The 21,362-nt window shown below is 48.5% G+C and overlaps 1 protein-coding gene across 1 annotated transcript in view; it reads right to left on the bottom strand.

The window, feature by feature from the left end:
* Nucleotides 1-21,362, bottom strand: part of LOC144162659 (cell adhesion molecule Dscam1-like) — an 809,120-nt gene that overhangs the window by 153,453 nt on the left and 634,305 nt on the right. Inside the window, exon 8 of the mRNA XM_077693289.1 lies at nucleotides 17,024-17,182. Within this exon, the coding sequence (XP_077549415.1) occupies nucleotides 17,024-17,182 (159 nt within the window). The remainder of the gene's footprint in view (nucleotides 1-17,023; nucleotides 17,183-21,362) is intronic.

Genomic DNA, 21,362 nt, shown 5'->3' with positions numbered 1-21,362 from the left:
AAAACACGTAAGCAGACTTCAGTGCCCCGCGGAATTTTTGTTTTTATACTTGTTCAAATTTTAAATTGTTATTCGAGGATGCCAGAGAAACATTTTTGAGTCAGAATAACGTATGAAGGTTTAGTTTTCGGAGCTAATACTGCAGCGGAAGTGCGGCTATATTGTGACCAACCCGAAGATCACATAAAAACCACACTTGAGTTTGCAGGGCTCGCTTAAAAACACGGCTCCTAACACCACCGGATGGTTGCCCAACCCTTAGCGTTTTGAAGAGAGCGCTTTGTTGCGCATAAAAGGAAGAGTTTAGTATCACATGCGGAATGTATTCAAAACCGGGGCACCACATGGGCAATACGAACGGTTTATTACGCGAGGCGAATGATGCGTCGAGGGAAACTCTTTTCACGAGGTTGAAAATTAGAAAAAAACTGTGGTTGATTCCTCTGTCATAGGAATCGGTAGAACACGAAAGTGAAATATGCAGCGCAATCTGCAGCTGAGCATGATTTGCGGGTCGGCGGCTGTCTTGTGGGTGTGCTTGGCGAGCGACGTCCTGCTGGCGGGTCGCTTCGACAAAGGTGTACTGGCGTGATTTCTGTGACGGATACGACGTCAGTGAAATCGTGGTGTATCCCGGCATAAACCACTGTCGTGTTAAAATATCAAAAATCCGAAAACGAACAACCCTAAGTATAACTTACTGATGATGATGATGATGATGATTGCTATTGGTTTCCCCTTTGAAGAGGGGTGATGTCATGTCATCTTACCAAAAAGGACTAATATACCCATGTTTTACACTCTTGGTTTAATACTAGCGCTGCTGAGGGCAGACACAAAAAGCTTATTAGGCACAAAATACTTTTTTTTTTCCTGTTACAGGTGGTAGTGCTCTTTAGTACTAAAGATTGCTTCTCCGCAAGAAGACCCTGTGTGCAGGGGTGCACCCTTTAAAGGCCGCTTGCTTCGTTGTACTCGCGTCATTTCCCTGACGGATATGACGTAAGTGAAATCTCTGTGTATCCCGGAATAAAACACTTTCGTGTTTAAGTACAATTTTTGATGTTGTATTCTGCCTACAGCATTACCCCCAGGCATTGAGCTTTTAAAATACTGCTGATCATGTTCAGCTCGTATCTTTATGAAGCACTTAAGTTTACTTCTAAACTTGCGCATACCAACAGAGCATGCTTCCCTGCTTATTCCTTAGATTCCAACAGCTGTAGAACTGCCTCTTCAGTGCGAAGGGATTCGCACCACGCAAGTACGAGTCGTTTCGATTGAGACAGATTGCGCAGTTTCACGCACGAAAAAGCGAACAAGGGTTTGTTTCGCCTCCACATAAGTGTGGGAAGAAACTTTACTCCACAGTTGCCGCGAGTTAAATTATTTTGCCGCATAGATTGCCGAGAGGCCTTTTTGTGTTTCGTTTTTCTTCCAGGACAGCTGAGTCTCTGCAGCGGATTAAAACAGTGAGTTGGTCTCACCGAAAAACGATCAGTCGGTTAATACAGAGAGGCCGCTTATATGTGGTTGTTGCCCCTGGCCAAGGACTACGCCGCAGGGTATAAAAACGCGCTAGAAAGCAGCACTTTTGTTCGCGCCGGCGTGCTTATACGGCGGGCAGACTTGGTCGCGCGTGACGGAGAGTTTCTCCCGTCTGCACGGAATAAATCAGATCAGAGCTTGCGCAAGGCGTCGCGGTTCAATTCACTCTGGCACGTACCCAACTCGGTCGCGGCACGGAAGTGGGCTACCTATTTTCGCTCACCGAATTTCCAAACGTGTCGACTGTGCGGGCCCAGAACGCGATAAACTGAGAGAACCAAGAAAAAAAAAAAAAAAAGACTAGGCAAAGAGAACTGTCGAGACCACTTCGATTTTCAGTGTAATGTAGATTCACTCGAAGCGTTTGATTGATAGGGTACCGGTGTTTTTCGGCCGAGCACTCCCCCGCATTCATCCTCTCTTGCTTCTTTTCCTACGCGGAAAGAATTGGCCTCAGCCATTTTTTTATAAATAGACCCACACTGCGTGCTCTATAGGGCACTTGCCCTCCATCAAAATGTTGAAACCATGTGCCTATGGTTGCCATTTTTTTAGATGCCGACTCAACTGAAATTGCCAGCGCTGGTCCTAAAAAGTGCCTAGGTTAAACCTTGAAGCCAAATTTTGAACCGCGTTTGCAAGAATAATTGAAAGATTATACATTCGCTTTCCGAAGCTCTTCATTTAAAGCTCTGTATTATTTATTTAGTTGATAACTTTCCTGATATTATTTGATGTTATTACGCGAAAAGAAAGGAAGCTAGACGGCACAAAAAAGCAGGCTGTCGTACCGTTGCTGGACACACGCCCCGAAAACTAAAAAAAAAAAGCTATACCATCTGTGCTTCAGGGAAAAAAAAATGCCACGGCAGAATAGCGAACACCCTACGTTTAACCCTAATTGCCCCTAATTAGGTTGTGTGGTTCGTCAAAACCTGGACTGGGGTGCTTCGCCTGGGAAACCCGAAGGTTCTCCTGAGACGCTTCTCAGAGAGAACGAAGTGAGGCTAGAATGCAGCCTTAACTAACAACCGTGTTAGGCGTATACCCGGCATTAATTGCGGCTAGAACGGCTCGATAAGAAGCCGCGGCTTCCAAGGGACACGAACATATTACAGCCCAGAAAAAAAAATTCACCATCTTCCCGTAGGGGAACCCTGAGTAGTATGCGAAGCAGCCATGGGGTCGACTCAAGTTCCCATTAGTTTTCAGTTCGACCGCGGCGTTGCGGGACGAGAATGAGGGGAGCGGAGCGCGCGCGCGCGTCATTTATACCTCGGAGCTACAGTGGCGCCCCCAGCGGAGTATGCAGCGACTACCGTCGCGTCTCTAACCCTAAGCTGCTTCGCATTATCGCGCGCGGAGCCGCAGGTGTTGCCATTCGTTGCGCAATCCCGTAGAGGAGAGGAGAGGATAGGAGGAGAGGAGAGGATAGAGTGTCGGAGAGGAGAGGAGGAATGCATCGCATACTTATCAGTGTTCCCCTCCGGGAAGATGACGACGGTGGTTGAACGCGAAGCTATCTCGTGATGGATTCTTTGGTTGGCCAATCCCTAGGGGCATCCTGCCACAATCATCATCAGCGGTGCCTGGCCAGGCATGCGCAGTGGGGGTGTGGACGCCGCACAACGGCGCCCACACAACGGCGGAGGGAACAGGCTCGACCATAAGCTGCTTCGCATCTTAAAAAAAAAAAAAAAAAAAAAAAAAAAACGCGAGCGCTGCACAGAACTTGAAGTAGCTCTTGGCGTAACTCTTGAGGCACCTACACCCTAGGTAAGAGTGGAACGAGCGTACTAAGCTCTATCCTTTGTAGCATCAGACTGAAGGTAAAATATCGATGCCACTAAGGCGACCAACCACACTTGGTGATGCGCTACGTCTGAGGTCATCTTGCGCCAAGGCGCTCTTTAAGTACAGTGCGCGTCAGGCTTGTCTAGGGCAAACGAGCGCACGGCTCCGGAGCGTGCTAACGACATCTGCTGATAGCCGCTGGGTTAGAGATAGCTTGCCATTGCGCGTGCGCGGATCTCGGGCAGGGTCGGGCCGGTCGTTGTTTCGCATATGCCACTCTAATTCGCAGAAGCCACCACCCACGAGGGGCGCTGATCTTCCAAAGTGCCAGCCGTGAGCAGTGACAGGCCAGATGGACGCGTCGTTTGACGCCGTGCTATGTCACCGCGGGCAGTCACGTATCTTCTGAATCACACGCGTACCACAAGAAAATGACGCAACAAGAATGCACTGGAGTGCTTTCGGTCGAACCTTTTCTGCGATTACGTGACTTCCTGGTGTGATAATGCCCAGCGTCAAGTTATGCGCTTATCTCCGGTGCCACCACTTACGCCTGGCACTGCTGCACAGAAGCGCACCTAGCGGGCGAGGGCGTCTGCAAATTTGAGAGGCCCAAGCTAAATGACAACCCGCCGGACGTGTCCGAGATCCACGCACGCGCAAAGGCAAGCTATCTCTAACCCAGCGGCTATCAGCAGACGTCGCCAGCATGCTTCGAAGCCGCGCGCTTGCTTGCCCTAGACAAGCCTGACGCGCACTGTACTATGCGCATACTTATGCTTGTTAAAGGAGCCATGAAGAGAAAACACAAGTTTCGTTCATTCAAAAGATTGCCTCGTTAGAATCATACTGACACCACTTTTAACGTAAACTTCGCTCAAATAAGCTACATAATTAGGAAAAAAAGGAATGGCCATGCGACCCACCAGCTCATTTCCCGCAACAGAACCTATGATGTCATTCGAGCCAGCTCTGCGATTGGCGGAGGCCGGCAGAAGCAGACGCAAATTAGGTAGAGCTTACAAACTAGCCGAACGAGCGATTTGCGCTTAAATTTAGGGCACATTCTTTACAAAGCAATAAGAATGATGGGACAAACAGTGGAAGTTACGAAAGCACATGTAAACATAGAAGTACTGATGCGTACTGCTGTTCGTACTGCGCACAGCATGCTTGGTTTAGCTGCACAGCACTACGGGGCTTGGGGTTGTCTCATACGAAACTGGCCGATTGACGCACTGAGCAACGGTGTCTTACGTGACCTCATTTGTCGGGCGAGCACTGTTTCAGGGAACGAATATTTTCTCCCAGAACAAAAACAAGCCAGGTTTAAATACGGGCAAAAACAAACCAAACGCTTGCCACGGTATGGTGGCGTCATCTAGGTTCGGGTAACGTAAAGAAACGCGGGACCAAACCAACACCGATGTACAGGGTGGAGACAACCTTTGAACGGTCCCGTGCCACCGCAATTGGGCCAACGTGCTCAACGCGTTGTTCTTTTCGTTTCCCACGAGACCTAGCAACGCGAAACAGACAATATGATTCAAACTTCTTCAGTAAACCGCGTTGCGGCGATAATTTTAGCGCGGTTTTGACACACTGACTTGCTTCGGCGGCGAGCGAGCGACCCAAAATGGCGGCGCCAGGTATACGTGTCTCTACCCTGTATGGCGGATGCATGCATGAAGGTATTCTAGGCTGCAGAGCGGTCGGTTCCTGTGATCAGTGAGAAACTCTATGCCTGTGATGTCATTGCAGACCCCGAAAACAAACGATTTAGCGGGAAAATCAAAATTTTAACCTAAGTTGTTTAGTTTCTCAGTGAATAAAGCATCATTTGTATCCGGACAAGCGCTGGGGGCACTATAAAACACGAAATCTTTCGAATAAAACCAACTTGTATTTTCTCTTCATGGCAATGAGCGAAATGCGCAGGATTTAATGAGAAAAAAAAAAGAGTTTTCTTTTACTAATTATTTTTCTGGTTTCCATTGCAATGGTTCACATTAGAGCCACTATAGATAACCTTATTTAGTGGCTCTATAAAACACACCGTTGTGAGCCGCTACTTGCGAATAAAAACAAATTTGTTCCCATTCCCTGATAAGAATAGCAGGGCAGCTTTCACTGCTCACAACCGCGCTAGCTAAGCGCGTCCTCATCGTACACACTTTCCTTCGTCAGTAACTAAAAAAGCATAGAGTGCAAATATATTTTAGTGATCTTTCTTTTTCATTAAATTGTAATTACGACCAGAGATTTGTTTAGAATGCGTCTACCATTAGTGGCGTACGGTACAATGCGGCCAGTGTGAACTTAAAGGCGACTTCCCGGCCAAGTTGTCAGCTGAGTCCGAGCCGAGGGAGCCGGCTTGCTAGGACAAAGTGGGTAGTCTTACGACGAATCGAGACATACAGTTACCGTCATTTCAAGACAATGTTCGCTGGGGGAGCGTAAAGTGGGACGACCGCTTTCAAGGCTTCTGCAATGACGTGCGGCCGTTTTGCACTCCAAGTCAGTGTCCCAAAGTACTCCATTCGAGGGTTTCTGTAAACATTGTTTAGGACGCGTTCGATGTCCACGCCCAGAGCAAGCAAGCGTTCAGCTGCACAGCGGGCGCAGCCATCCGAACTCCTCGTGCACACACTTGTGCGCGCTCTAAGGTCGTCGTCATTTATTAAGAACCTCTAATTCCGTTCCTCGGCCCGTACCAAAACTTTCGGCAAGGGCGCCACTTGCTCACTCCTTTACAATTCTTTCATACGGGCGCTCAAATGGGCACGGCAGTACACGGCAGGGCCAGTTTCTTGTCCAAACCATCCATCGCGGAAGTTCACCTGAGCCCACGAACGTCGGGAAAATGTGCCCTGTTCTAAATTAGGGCACAAGAGACCCATTCTAAATTAGTTCCAGGTACGGCAGAAGCGTTGGCCTTCTAAGGGCTCTCCCACGTCAACTAATTTATACATTTGTGTTTTGCCGAAACAACATAGTCTTATGAAGAGGCCGGAATCCCTTCCGGGCGCGTTTCGGAATCACCATAGCAAATGAAGATGCAGACGCCACAGCGAAAATAGCAATTCGAAAATAGAACGCCTCCCTTACGGCTGTCTAGATATCAATCCTCGTTCGATGCGTTGGTCACAGAATGTACTATCCCCATCTCAACACAGGACACATAAGAGTGACCTGTGTTGAAATTGGGAGATACGGACGTAGTGGCGCGCATACTCTTGCCATGCCCCCTTTCCACGCGAGCTCGCCCTAGTGGGCGATCGCCACTCGCGCGACGGGCGCCGGCGCAGGGGCACTTCCTGCCGCATTTCCGGTTTCCCCTTCTTTCCTGCGCCCCTAGAGTTCCTGATAGCTTCTCAGGGAACTAGGGAGCATATACAATAACCCTATGCACCCCTTACAGATCTCTTTACCTCGGCCTACCTCGGCGTGATTTTCGTACCTCCTCTTCTTCCACGAATAAAAATTGGACACAAATTTTGAGAATTCCCTACTAATGCGTAAGCATTATTTCGCCGCTTCTACGTGTACCAGCTCTACGTTTCTTCGGTGGCACTGAAGGAACACGTCAAGCAACACAGCGTCTTTTCTTTTGTTTCTTGCTTTTTTCACTTAATGTGTAAGGGCGCTGGATTAGATAGAGCTTCGCGATTTCTGGAGTTCATTTTCAGATTTTCACAATTCAGTTTTTTCACTTCAGTTAATTTTAATTTGACAGTTAGCTTTGTTCTTTGCTTCTTTTTCAGTTAGTAGCGTGAAGGCGCTGGATTATTGGAAAAATGAAGGCATGCTAAGACCTTTTATTAGATGAACCGTATATCTCCACGCATTCCTGGGGCTCACATCGCGTCACGCGTTTTAATGTATTTGTTTCGACTGCTCCATATCGACTGTAAAGCTAGCAATCATCGACATTTCTAGATGGAAGGCGTACAGTTCTTGCATTACGTTACAATTTTCGCGTAACGAAGAGGCTGGGGTATTCGGCAAAGAATGGTAACGCATTAATAAGCATGAGTGTTACCACGCCGTTGAAACTGCGTGCCAGAAAATACCAAGAAAATGATCCTTGTATCCTCGAGTGCTCGAGACAAACGGAAAAGCGAATACATTATGGCCCACGTGAGCTGATGAAGCCTAGGAGCTTGGAGCTGATCAATAACTTGGAGCTAATCAAATCCTCCTCTCGGTGGCTAGGAAGCGCTCACGCTGCAGCAATAGACGTGCTCATGCTGTGGTCAGGATTCATGTAAGCTGATCCAGCGCGTTCTTGCACGTGAGAATGAGAACCGATCTATAGCGTGAATGATACCTTCCAGTGGTCTTACCGGAGGCCTAGATATCAGTAGTCGTCAACCCGCGGTGCGCTTGCGAAAAAGAACTGCGAAGATTGGGGGTAGGGCCACGCACGCGTCAAGAGGTTGGTTCAGGTTGGTTCAAGAGGTTGGTTCAAGAGGTTGGTTCAAGAGGTTGGTTCAAGAGGTCAAGAGGTTGGGTCAAGAGGTTGGTTCAAGAGGTTGGTTCAAGAGGTCAAGAGGTTGGGTCAAGAGGTTGGTTCAAGAGGTTGGTTCGCACACGCCACTCTTGTGGCGTGTGCGACCGACGTCTGTGTCTCCAACAGGAAAGCTCACCCCGCCGCTGGTGTCACAATCTGCACCTAGTGCAAACCGAAATGTACTCCCGTCAGTCTCTTCGGACACGGAGGTATCCGAAGCCGCCGGCGCCATTCAGTTACACGAAGACGGGCCATTGACTGCTGCGGCGAATTTCTCGCCTAACATGCATCAAACACATGCTGCAAAATACACGCTGTACTCATTAGCTGTTTTTGGTGCCGAGAATTGCGCCGAATCTCAAGCTTGATGAACTATAGGGATGCCTGTACTGATTTGGTGTTTGCTCCAGAAAATCACCAGAGCGAGATTGTAGGCGAGATCGAGATCACCAGGCAAACTACAACGCAGCGCTTGAAATCATGAACAAAAAACTTGGAACACTCTCAACGTGTGAAATCATGTCTGATTTTCTGGTTGCACTATCGCATCACGTGGGTGTTTGCAACACTAGAGGTGACATTCCCAAATTTGGTCATTATGCGATTGCAGAATGACCCGCTAGGGTGTACAGCGGTGAGGGTGCCACGGCTGTGTTGCATTAACGACGTGTATGTCAGGACGGATTGAGGAAGGTATGGTTTCTTCCCATTGCTTTGCAGCAAGGTAAATGAAATGGCTAGTGTACAGAACTGCACACGCTGAAGCCAGAATGAATGAAAGAGCACTCGAACGCTGCTGCTATATATATTCTTCATTCGTATTTTATGATGGAGGCGAAAAACGATAATTCCCGTGTGTTCGAGATTTCGGCGCACCTTAAGGATACCCAGGTGGTCAAAATTAATCCGGCGCCCCCCACTACGGCGTGCCTAATCGCCTGCGTAGCGTCGGCGCGTTAAACCTCATAACCAATAAATCAATCTTGATTCGTCTGTCCTCGTCTGTTCATGACGTGCACCACCAGCGGCTTTTCACTCTCGTCAAACAAATATCGCGGCCAATCAGGGTCATCCACAATACGTCGAAGCGGCAACGCATGTTCTTAGTGATGGGTAAACTTATTTTTCTTCGTCTACATTTCGCTCGAGGCCGAACAATAAGAGCTCACAAGTTTTGAGATAAGCAAAGCTACCACCGTCAGCGGAAACCATTTTTTCCCTTCGGTCCTCATAAAAAATACTGATGAAATAGGAGCATACTGCTCCGAAAAAAGAAAAAAAAGAAAAAAAAAACGGAAGGAAATATACTGCTGGCGAAGAATAGGGGCAAGATGAGGAGTATTCACTCCGACCAGGGCCCAGCCTCAATCCGAGGGAGCTATAGGAAGTTTCGCAATGAACAAACACAGCGTCGCAAATACAACTGACGCAGACCAACTCATTAGCCAGCGACCATGTTACCACCCCAAAGCCTCGTGGACCTCGTGAGGCAGACAATGCTACCCTTCGAACGGATGACGTCCTTCGTTACGGCTCTCAGCAAAATGTCCTGCTCGGATCCCCGGAAAAGCGTCCGCCCGAGCCTCCGTCTATTGTTCGTCCCGCAAAAACAAAGAACGAAAGGGAGGGGGAGCGCTGCACGTAGCGGCTCGTACAAACCTACCGGGTTTCACGGGCCAATGTGAGAATCGTGCGTTAATGTGCAAGCATTGTTACGGAGCTTGTCCTTTTCACCAACCTTACGTCTGCTTGGCGGCATTGAAGGAACCCGCTGAACAGAGTTTTCCGATTTGGAGAAACCATTTTCACGTCTACACCGATTTTTAATGTTTTTTTATTCATCGCGGGAGCGCGGTGGATATGTGGGATAATAAGTGGTTAGTGGATAAGAGAGGTATCGTTCGAGATTGTTCAGTTTTCTTTAAATTCTTATTTTGTTTTTCTTATTGCTTTTAATTTTTCTGTTTTTTCTGTTTTTTAAGCTAATCTGTTTTTAAGCTTTTAAGCTAAGCTAAGCTAATTTTTTAAGCTTTTAAGCTTTAAGTTGGACTAATTCTAAATGAGAACGCCTTTCATTAGGTAACCCATATGACTCCGTGTATTTCTATGGAGTTCACGCGTTGACGCATTTTTAATTTTCTGTTTCAACTGTTTTTATCGCTTGCAACGCAACCGATCATTTATATCACTAGTGTTTTAATGTATAAATGATTTAAATTTGCCAATCATGCGCCTTTGTGCAGATACAAGGAGCTACACTTTTAGCATTGTTACGGCCAGGCTTAAGTACTCGCCATAGAATGCTCACGCATCAAAAATCCCCACAAACAGCTCATCGTGGTGACCGAGCACCGCTCATTGGCTGGACAATGTGTGCAAGTTGGCGCGCACACAGCGTGTCGCGACGCCGCTGCACGAAATGCTCCGAGGCGAGCGGGGAAAGCGTGCACAGCGGCCGGAGATAAAGCGCCCCCAACCACGCACGAAGCGATTGCTCTCACTGTGACGGGGAGACAAATTCATCGCGGGCATGTTCCGAGAATGCGTCGTCGCACGGCAGCGCTGCGGGCGGAAGACGGAGGACCCCGAGCGAGGGGTTGAGCGGGAAAGAGGAGAGAAACGGTTCCCCACCCGTCCGCTGATATTTTTATCTTGATCGGGCGCTCACCTCTCAGTCGCAACGTGTGTTAACGTGAGTTGAAACGCAAACGGAAAGCCGGGAACGCAAAGTTATTTGAAAGGGCTCTGCCAGGGCGGAATAAAGGCGACGCGAGCGGGCGTGAAGAAAGGCGTGCCTTGGAGGCGCCGCGAGCGAAGCACCTGACAGAGACAGTCGTCTCGGCTCGGAATCCATATATAGGAACACGCGATCGCTTCAGACTGGGCTGCCTCCCTCTTCAGCGTGCAGTTAAGACGGGAAAGCGAGCACTAAAAAGAAAGAACTATAACAACAAACGAAAAAACAAGAACAACCACGACGTGATCCCGAACAGCGCACCCCCAAACGCCACTATTGTGCCCCCTGCTTCACCGTTAGGATTCGTGGCGCTATAAGCGCGTTTTACGCCGCCGCGGGACATTCCGCGGCCGGTATCGCGGTCTGCGAAAAGCCGTTCGTTTTCTTTTAATGCGTCCTTTTTTTCTTTGTTGCTCCCGGCTGAGTGTCGCGCCGCTGAGCTCGCGCCAGTAGCAGTTGACACGCCGCTGAAATGCATTGTCTCGCCGCTCTAACGCGCAAAACCGTGCAGCTGCCTCTGCCAGAACAGCGGAGCCGCTTGGAGCGGTATTCTGCCTCGCCGCGGGTTGAGCGAGCATTCGAGGGTGTTTACATCGTTCCGCGGAAGGCCGCTTCTCATGACACGGCTGCCCTCCACTGGCTCGACACCGTGACCTGACACTTAGCCCTACCTTTGCCTGCGTGGCTGGTACATCGCATGCTGGGTGGCCGGCGAGGACACCTAAGCAGTGCTGTGAGCTGTGCGCTATCACAGCATGCCCTTACAGCTTGTCTCACGAAAAAAAAAAAATGCCCCGTTTAAATAATGTTTGCAGTGCTTCTGACTTAATCTTATCGGCGAACTATTCCTGGTATTAACATCTTAAAAATAAAGATGCACACCAGAAGGTCTCGAAGAGTAGTGCATCGCGTTCTTTTTGATACTCACACTAATGACGCAATCGTTGGGGCTCATGCTTTTAAATTGCCCCGAAAACCAGCAGGAAGCAACCAAAGGTCCCGAGTTGTGCTCGCCACAAGCGTGAGCGTGAGTGCTGCCCTCGACACCGGTTTCGGTGGGGGCGGAGGTTGAACCGCCTCCGGCCGCCGATGTCTGGGCCAGCTAGCAGCGTGTACGGTAACCCCGACTTTAGGAAGAGAACACATTCCAGAGCGCCTGAAACGCACCGGGGTCCCTTGGTGCCTAGGCCCTCTGAAAGGCATAACCGTCGCCGGCGAAGTACTGGGCTCGATGATCAGTGCGGTGCAGCGGACCATTTATCCAGATAGAGAAATCTGCGCTTTAATTTTGACGCCATGTCGCCGAGAGCCATTATGAAATGCGTATATTGCCGAAACGAAGTGAACAGGAGCCAGTAGAAACGGTTTTCCACTGACGACATGCCGGGCAACAAGGAACGGCGAAAATTAGGTAATGAATAAAACGGTCCCGAATCATCGGAGGGAAACTCTGTTTAGAGCTGGAAGCTTTCAACCATACGACGTTGGTGAATATGTTTTGAGACCCAATTATATCTAAAAATTTGGCCGAGTGTATTCAAAAGACGATACGTCTGAAAAAGTGTCTCAGGGTCCCTATACAGGTGGTCGTTCACAGGTAACCGGGTTCAGGTCTAAACTTAAACTGATCTAAAATTGGTAAAGAGCATGCTGCGGACCAAGTGGGACGTGTCTCTGGGCGGCTCACTGAGGAAGCTCCGTGGCCGAGGCCTCAATGGGCTTAAGGGGGTAATAGCAATTGGCCAAGTATCACCTCACTTCGCTGAAAATGTCGTCTTCCCCTTCCGCGATAAGCACGGAGGAGATTTGCTCAAGTTATGCCGCTCGCGCGCTATCTAACAGAGCTTTTCGTTAGGGTTAAGGCTTGGGCGAGTTGGTGCATGATTGGTGCAAGCGCCCGTGTTTGTCACATTCTTCTTGTGGTTTGTCTGAGTTTGCGCTGTTCCCCCCCTTTTGTAAGCTTTTCGTTACCGTTGAACTTGGAACGCCGCCACGTGGTCCAGACTCGTCGCGTGAACTCTTTATATCTTGGGGTCAAAATATTGTTTTCAACGAGTATTTTTTTATTTGCTGTCGCAAATATCAGGCAGTCAATTAAAAGAACACTGCAAAAACCCCTTATGTATTCATGCCTTGCCTGAAAAATGTTTAGCGTTTTTTTCCCCGGAACAATGTTGACAAGTATTAAATGTGTTAATAGATTTAGTGGTTCGGAAAAGTTTTGCCTTTATTATCCTCTCGTTCAAGTATTCTTATAACTTTAGGCCGGAAGGCTCAATGGAGGAACAGATATTTTCGGGTGTAAGTAGCCCAAGAAAGACTATCGTCTTTAAAAACCGCCCGCCCGCATAGCAGGTTTCAGCGCACCTTGAAGATACCGAGATGGCAGAAATCAATGCTTAGTGCCTCCAGGGTGTACTTCGTAATCAAGTAGTAGCTTCAGCGACACGTAATTCCCTAATTCCAACTTTTCTGTGTTTAGCCAGTCGCTCGCTGGGGAAAAGGCGGACTGTCAGGCCTGCAATTCTGCAATAGGGCCTTTGAAACACTTTTGTCGACGTGTGAAGCGGCTTTAAAAAAATGACTCAGGTTTAACACTTGCAAACCTTGTTACCACTAGCGAAAGGTTTGTTTGGCTGGGTTTTGCAAAGTCTATGCACACAGTGTTTCATAAAAGTTTCCGTTTGCTTGAGATCTCGCAGCCTGCCGTCTGGCTACATCTGCCGAATGATTGGATTCACCCTTTCGCTTTCGCCGAAGCGGGCGCACAGACGGCCCAGCCGGCGCGCCATCCGTGGCGAAACTGAAGGCCCAAGCGCCGGCGAAGCAGCCGTTAAACCGCAGCGGCGAGACTCCGAGTGCGCACAGCTGCGACGCCTCTCCGCTGTGCTATACACTGATACTTCCCCCTATCACGACAACAGCGCATGTAATCTCGGTTGTAGGCACCGTGACGCCCGTCGAAGCTACATTCCAACAGACCACACTTAAGCCCGTTCACATGGTGCGAATTTCGCCTGTGAATTCGCAGCTGTGGCGCTGCTCGTGCGGCAAAACAATCTATTTTTTTTTCTATTTTCACTGCTGCGACAAATTGCCGAATACCAAGCGGCGTTCACAGGAGACGTTCGACTGCTCCAAACATTTGGCAATTTGCCACAGAAACGAGAATAGACCGTTTTGCCGCACGAGCGGCGCCGCAGCTGCGAATTCACAAGCGAAATGCAGAATTCACGCCATGCAGAACAGGCTTAAGTCGGCAGAAGAGGCAGCTATTAAAGACGATAGTCTTTCATGGGCTACTTAAACCCAGAAATTTTGGTCTTTCTGTATGTCTGTTTGTCTGTCTGTGACTCGATTCAGCCACCCGGCCAAAGTAAAATTGATATTGCGCAAGAGTCTTATATACTCATAGCCACATGTAAACGTCTACGCCCGGTATATATGTTCATACTTGTCAACTTTGTTGAACAAGAACAAGACATTACGCAAATATAAGACAGGAGATTAGTACACAAGGGATATTTACAGTGTTCCTTTATTAAAAAAATTCATGGATGCTTGGTTTTTTGATAGCAAATGATATTTCACATCTTCTGCAGAAAACCGCCGCCTCCTGGCGGCATATGAAAAATCACGCGGCAACAGCAACGAAAGGTTCCACTAGCTAGGTTCCACGATCTGCTTTGAACGCACGTGGAGCACGGCCACGCAGCTCTATAAACCTTCTAGTCGGCCGCCTCCATTCACGCGCGTCTCCGCCGTACTGCAGCGCTGGCATCGAGGAACCCGGCCTGTAGCAGTGGAACGCGGTAAATTCAAATCGCCTTGAGCAAACCTTTAGTGTGTTTACCTTGAGATGAGCGCGACGATACAGGAACAGCATGAGAGGTGAGCGAGAAAGCAAAGGGGAGCATTTCCTTGGCAAATGTCTACAAAGACTATCGTCTTTTGACGACATTTGCAACGAAAGGAGCAGATACGCGGCCAATTTTTGCCCTGGCGATATCATATCGAACGACCCAAGCGTACGTTCTATCTGATTCCCAATCAGCTTTGAGACACTTTCTTCGGGGTGCAATATCCCATGCAGCACTTTATGTTACTAACAACTAACCCTTTTACCGATGCCGTGACCCTGTTGTGGACCCCGGCTCACACATGAGTAGGCGTGAATGAGCGTTGAAGGTAGGTGCTCGCGTGCTTTCTCACCGAGCCGCCGTTTCTTTTCCGGCACACACGGTACCCCTCATGAGAGGCCACAATCCCTTCTGACAATCAGGGACATTATCCTCCACTGGACGTACCCCCTCACCCTAACCTCTCATCGGCAGCCGCTCACATGTGGCGAGAGCTTCAAACGCGCACATTTCTCCATCGCATCATCCTAACGCACACCAACCTCACGTAGGTATTCACCTGTCCTGCCTGTGGGGCACTCGATACGCTCTGTCACGCGCTACGTGAATGTCCCAAGGACCCCTTCCCCCTGTTCCCTGCTCCAGCTATGGGAGTGGTGGTTTCACCGCTCGGGCAGAGCCAATCAAGAGCTGGTCACGGCACGAGCCCCGGCGGTCACGGATGCCCGCTGGGCCCCACGTCCCTAAACTGGTGCTCTCTCTCTCTCTCTCTCTCTCTCTCTCTCTCTCTCTCTCTCTCTCTCTCTCTCTCTCTCTCTCTCTCTCTCTCTCTCTCTCTCTCTCTCTCTCCGCAGCGGATTACATTGCGTGACGTCAGACTTGCCACACTTGCCCTACCGCGGCTCAAGGTCATTGAAACGCGATGCATGACCTTGCGAGACCTGGCGTAGTACAGCTTTCGCTCTAGCATGGTCAATAAGCGCGTCCAGCCCTCAGATTAGCGGACCGGTAAATACCCGAGCCAAATACCACTGATCTACGCACATTGCACAAGTTTAAAACAAGCGTAACATGTCTTCCAATATTTCCCGCTTTCTTGAAAGTCTGGGTACTCACACAAGCAATATCGCCTCTACTGGCCGCCGCTTCCTAGGAATTATAGCAATAAAAAGCATTGGGTAATCTCTTTAAAGTAAAACGGAAACTAGAATGGGCGTTTGCTCCACCGAGCCAACCATTGGTCTCCATTATTTGCCTGTCCAGAGCAGTTTTGAAATTCCTGAGCAATCCAAATCTGCTTTTTCGCGACAGAAATTTGGTGGGCAAACAACTACGGAGCTGCTCTGGGGCCGTTCTGAACAGTCCAAAATGACAGATAAAAGGGACGTCATGCACATGAGTTCTGTGTTGGCATAACTACGGTTTTCGCAGTGCTTCCAGGCACAAAGGAAAGAGAGAAAGTGAATCAGTCCCCGTACGAGTCCCTTTCAAACAGTCGGTGTTGGGTCGTACCATATAACAAGAATACAACCGCAGAGCGCCATTTTTGGAGTGCGGACATTAAACTTTTAGGCCTTCGTCTTGGATGAATCAAGTTTAACTCGGAAATTATTCTGATAAAAATGGAGGGCGATAGGGGATGCGCCAGCGTTTCTCTAATCGAGGACGCATCGGTAAATTTAGTTAAAGTGAAAAAGTGTCCCCGTGAAAGCGACACCAAACTTACATAACATAAACTGTGGTGACCACGAAGGTAATGCGCGTCTACCGATACTTATCGGGGCCTGTGACACCTTCCCGAGACGTCAAACTTGGCCGTTCCGCCTAGCTACAGTAGCTGAGCTGCTCAGTAACACAGGTCATCAACTTAGTGCGCGGCCGTTAAGCGTCCGCTACTGTGGTTTGGCGGCTTCGTCGGCCTCATAACCGAGCGAACAAAGGAAACACCGAAGACAGAAGGAAAACGAAGGAGGAAAGCATGGCGAAAGTGTGAGGGGCAGGGCGGTAAGCCGAGGCGGAGCCACGGAAGCAATGCACGCGCTGCGCGATGCACGTATATACATACGTCCTTCGGCGTCCTCCTCGTTGCTTCTTTCTCTTTCAATAAAGCAACTCTATCTCTCCTCCACGTTGCGTGGCTCATCGGAACCACGTGACTTTGCGTGGGAGGATCAAATATGCTCGGCGGCGGCGACACGCTGCGAGATAACGGCAGAGTAGAGCGCGCCGCCGTGCGTTCGCTGATCACACGATCACTTCCTGAGACGCAGCAGCTATGCGCCGTGACCGGGAAGACTGCAGTTTGCGCTGCGCACAAATTCGCACTAGGGAGTATAGTAATCGTCGGCCATTTTTGTTAAGGCCATTCCCTCTAAGCATTGGGTACCAGGAACAATTTTTTCAATTTTCTTTTTCTTTTAGCCAGTTGGAAGCGTCTGCTCTTTCACTTGCTTCTCAGATACCTTTAATTTCTTCCTAGCCACGCCACCTGCCGACTACTGCGAGCACTGCCGTAGTATCCGACAACACCAGCCTCCGCCTGCGAGGCTCTGCTGCCCGGAGGCCACTTACTGACGACGATGACGTAGATGTCTCGCGTGGCCATGTCGCCCTTGCTTCCGACGGCGATGCAGCGGTATGGTCCCTGGTCCTCCTTGCGCGCCTCGTGTATGACCAGTGTGCCCGGCTTCTCCAGCGTGTGCCGGGACTCCTGCGGCAGTGGCTTCCCATCTGCGGGCAGAGCAAGGGCGCACCGAGTTATTGGAGAAAATAAACTCATTCTATTAATGCATATTTATGAAAATACGTGAAACACTAGTGATGGAGCGGTAAAAGAGACGCAGGAAAGTGGAAGTTCGATAGCACAGAGAGACCCGGCGCGTTGGCTCAGTGGCCAAGGCGTTGTGCTTCTCAGCCCAATGACACGGGCCCAATTGTCCGATTCCGGCGGCGGCGGCCGTTCTGCTGGACGCGGAAGACGAAAACGCCCGCATGTCCGGATTTCGGCGCCCGTTAAGGATCCCCAGGGGGTCGAAATTAACCCGAAGCCGTTTCACTCCAGTGCGCCCTCATAGCCCACGTGTATCTTCTGTGGGCAAAACCTCCAGAATTTGAACGTTGAATTTCCGATAGTACAGGAAGAGAGAAGTACAAGAGAGCTCCCAAGAAGAATCGCTCGCGTGAGGAAAAACTTGGACATGTGCCGCTTGTTTGTTCGCTCATGAAGTGCAGCAGCAAATCAAATTGGAGGGGTAAAATTTTAACAGCGATGCTGTTTAAGGTGGTGGTTGGGCCGGCGAACGTGCGCAGGAAAACCTCGCCGAGCTATGGCGCAATCGCGCTCGCCAGCACCGCAGCTTTACCGTAGCTTTTCCTCGCCGCGCTCGGACGGGACTCGTGTCGCCACCTGTAGAAGACGTGGTACAACTGGTACAAGCGTGGCTTTGGAAACGCGTGGCGGGGTGGCTGGCTCTATCGCTTGTTGCAACGAGTGGTGCAGTTTTTACGGTTCAAAGAAAAGAATTAACGCCAAAATGTAAGAGGCCAAAAGGCCGAGAAGCGATAACGTTAATCAACTTCTTAATTAGCGTCCCGCACGCCAGGCCACACAAGCCGAACGGTGGCCGCCGAACTACAGGTTTCCCGCTCAATTTAATCCAACTGCCATACATTTTCGAAGCGCCGCCCAATTTAATTCAAGTGCCATCTAATTTAAGCCAAGTGCCAGCGAATTTAATCCAAGTGCCGAGCAATTTAATCCGAATATTGGGGGAAAGGAAAGCTGGAAGTGAGAGTGAAGTAGAAATAGACCAGAAAGGCGGGGAATGTGAGGAGGGAGAGGGGAAGAGGAGTGGAGCACGAAAGGAAAGAGGAGGACGAAGAAGAGAGGTTAGGGGGAGGTGTAGAAGCAGAATTATTGAAGGGAATGGGAAATAGGGCTTCGGGAAAGGTGGGTTACAGGGAGAAGGGGAGAGGGACACAGAAGAGGTGACCGTGAGAAAGGGGAGGACGAGCCTGAGAAGGGGAAGAAAGGAGGCTAGGCGGAGGCTCCCAAAACGCGATCGTTTTCTGACGTCATTTGCACCAAAGAAAGCAGATACGCGGTTAATGTTTATGGTTATAACAACCAACGAAGCATGTGTGTCCTTGGGGAAATGTTTGTAAATAAAGGTCATTATTGCGCCCGTAACAGCGGAAGCCAGTCGGGCACTACGTTCAGTCGCCCACCTAACCTGCGTGATTCGGCTGCATGAATTTTTTTTTCGTAGCCAAGAGAAGTTTCCACCGACTAATTATAGTCATACCACACAAATCTCGCTGAATTTGAAGCAACACCAATGCAGGAACCCTTGCGAAGAATACCCGTCACACGATTGAGCCAGAACGTGTTTTACATCCAAAAAGCAATCCTCACAGTCGCCATTTGCGATACTCCTAATTCTTTCCGGTTTTCAATGCGTGGACATTCCTCCCTAAAAAATGGAATTAAAATGGAATTAAATTGTGAGCAGGATTTACTTATGGATTTAGAGGCTTTCTTATTATAGGCAGTGGGCCAATTAAAATTTCTTACTGTATATAAGGTCGATCAGAAATACCGGTTCGTGGAGCTTTTGAAAAATGGGCCGTTTCGTTCTTCTCGGAAACCATAAATATTGCCTCGTAACTATATAACCGCTCACGGCTTCCACCGCTCTGTATTGCGTCAACTGAACGCAGTGAAGAAATATTGGCCGTCAGCACCCGTTTGGGTCGGAAGGATGTGTTTAGCCAGGGCTGGCTGTTGAAACCTTACGGACGTCGTGCTCCAGCACAGCCGGAGCGCGCGTCGAGCCGCGGGCCTCGCGATAAATTCCGCGCCTTCCGTCTCCCTTCACACTGCCCCGCACTCTCGAAACCTCTCGTGGGCATACCTCGAAACAATGTGAGGGAATTACTTGTCAGCGCGAAGAGTCGAGCAAAATTAGGGAATGATTCGGTTTGAAGAACAGGATCTGCTCTGTATACCGCTACTCAATGCAAAACGTTACTGTCGGATCACATAAATGACCCCGCGCAGAACACATTCTCCGGTCGAAATCACGAACCTTCCTTCGTTATTACTGATCTTTACTCGTCGCTAGAAGTGATCAGTCATCCCAGTCAGCTGAATCCGCGAAGACCCATGGGCTTGCTGGACTAAGGAGAACCTCGACCTCCCCTCCCCACAATTTTGACGGCTCCAGTAAACGTGTATTCTTCTTTCTGAACTTATCAACGTGAACAAGTCGGGCTTGAATAATCAGTTACAAATCAACGCAACCAAAACAACATTCATGGCATTTCATTATTTTCAAAATACGATTGGCACACCACTTCCAATTTTACTAAATGCTCATAGAATACTGGTTTCTGAAAAGAGCTCGGTTTCTTGTCGGCCTTTTAGATAAACAACAAAAGTTTCCTGCCCATAAGCCGCGCATGGAAAGTTTCAATCCTGAACTGTTTACTAACTATAACAGCACTTGACGCTCAGCGCGCGATAATTTTATTTTACCCAAAGTCCACAATAATTACGGAAAAGTGGACGCTAGTTATGCCGGTGCATCTATGTGGAACTGAATTCCTCCTGAAACCAAACATTCTTTCACGATGAGTTCATCCTGCCGGCGAACTAAAGAACACGTAATAAATAAACTGACTGAGCTATAGTTTAAATGTATGTACGTTTATTTTGAAAGTTTAATTTGTTCGTGCTTTTGTACTTTGTGCTCGTTTAAATCTGGTTTGATGATTCGTTGTATCACATATGTGTACAGTGATGTTATTGCTTCTCCGATGTGCAAGTACAAAGTTACACCCCATATAACACAAAACCTTGTTTACTTATTTTATGCTTACTCTTATAAGGCTTTTAAACTTCTCAATCCTCCTATATTCGAACGCCGTATAAATTATTTTTTTTTCTCTGAATATTTTAGTACTTCCTACCTATACAGCAGCCGTTGTTTGCTGCATCTTATTATGCGTTGTCTACTAATACAGGCTGCGTTAAGGGGTCCCCCGACAGTTCTTACTTTGGGATCACCTCATGCAACGCGTATAATACTCAGCTTTTCATGTATGCATGCTTAGTGTTGAGTAAACTTCAACTTCAAACAAAAATTATTTTTGTGCATTGCATGTGCATTGAATGTGCATTGCATGTGCATGTATTGGGTAAGACGCTGTATATTCCCCTTAGCAGTTAGTTTCCATTCAACTTCAAAAAACTTCTTTTGGTGTATTGCATGTGCATTTATTGATTAGAACGCTGCATATTCCCTTTAGCAGTTAGCTTCCATCTGTGATTGTTAGAATGTTATTTCAATCTTTATTTTTTGTGACAGACCCCTCCCAACTTTGCGAGGCATCAGCAGCGGTAGCAAATAGGAGCGGAACTCTACGAGCAGCTGGCTTTGACGGGCAATTTCAGAAACGTTCTCGAATATTATGCGGAGTGCTTCAGCTCACTTATTCTTAAAGGTAAAATATGGCCGCTTGTGAAATAGTGTACTGAATCAATATTTCCACCTTACTTGTTCGAAATGTGTGCAGCTGGGCTGGATACTCAGCTACTTAAAACGCAAATCTCTTTTAAATGGCTGTGTGATTTCTGATAAGATCGAACAAGGGCTGGCTGGACGACCTCTTCAATTTGCTTGAACTTTTTTATATCATTCCCTGAGTTTTGTGTCGAGATTCACCAATATTTTCCTAGACAAAAATTTTCTAACTCTAAAAAAATTTGTGACGCGACAAGGTGGACCTGCCCGTGCGCCTCGGCCAAATTTAGCGACGTCAATCCCCGAAAATATTCATGACGGGCAATTCGTAAACTTTACGCTCAATTTACGCCTGGTGTACATTTCTCTAACAAACGTTTTCGACA

This window comes from Haemaphysalis longicornis, unplaced genomic scaffold (assembly GCF_048455015.1).
Source record: "Haemaphysalis longicornis isolate Haplotype H1 unplaced genomic scaffold, Haemaphysalis longicornis Haplotype H1 scaffold_1, whole genome shotgun sequence".
Taxonomy (NCBI): domain Eukaryota; kingdom Metazoa; phylum Arthropoda; class Arachnida; order Ixodida; family Ixodidae; genus Haemaphysalis; species Haemaphysalis longicornis.
This window is presented reverse-complemented; position numbering and strand designations above follow the sequence as displayed.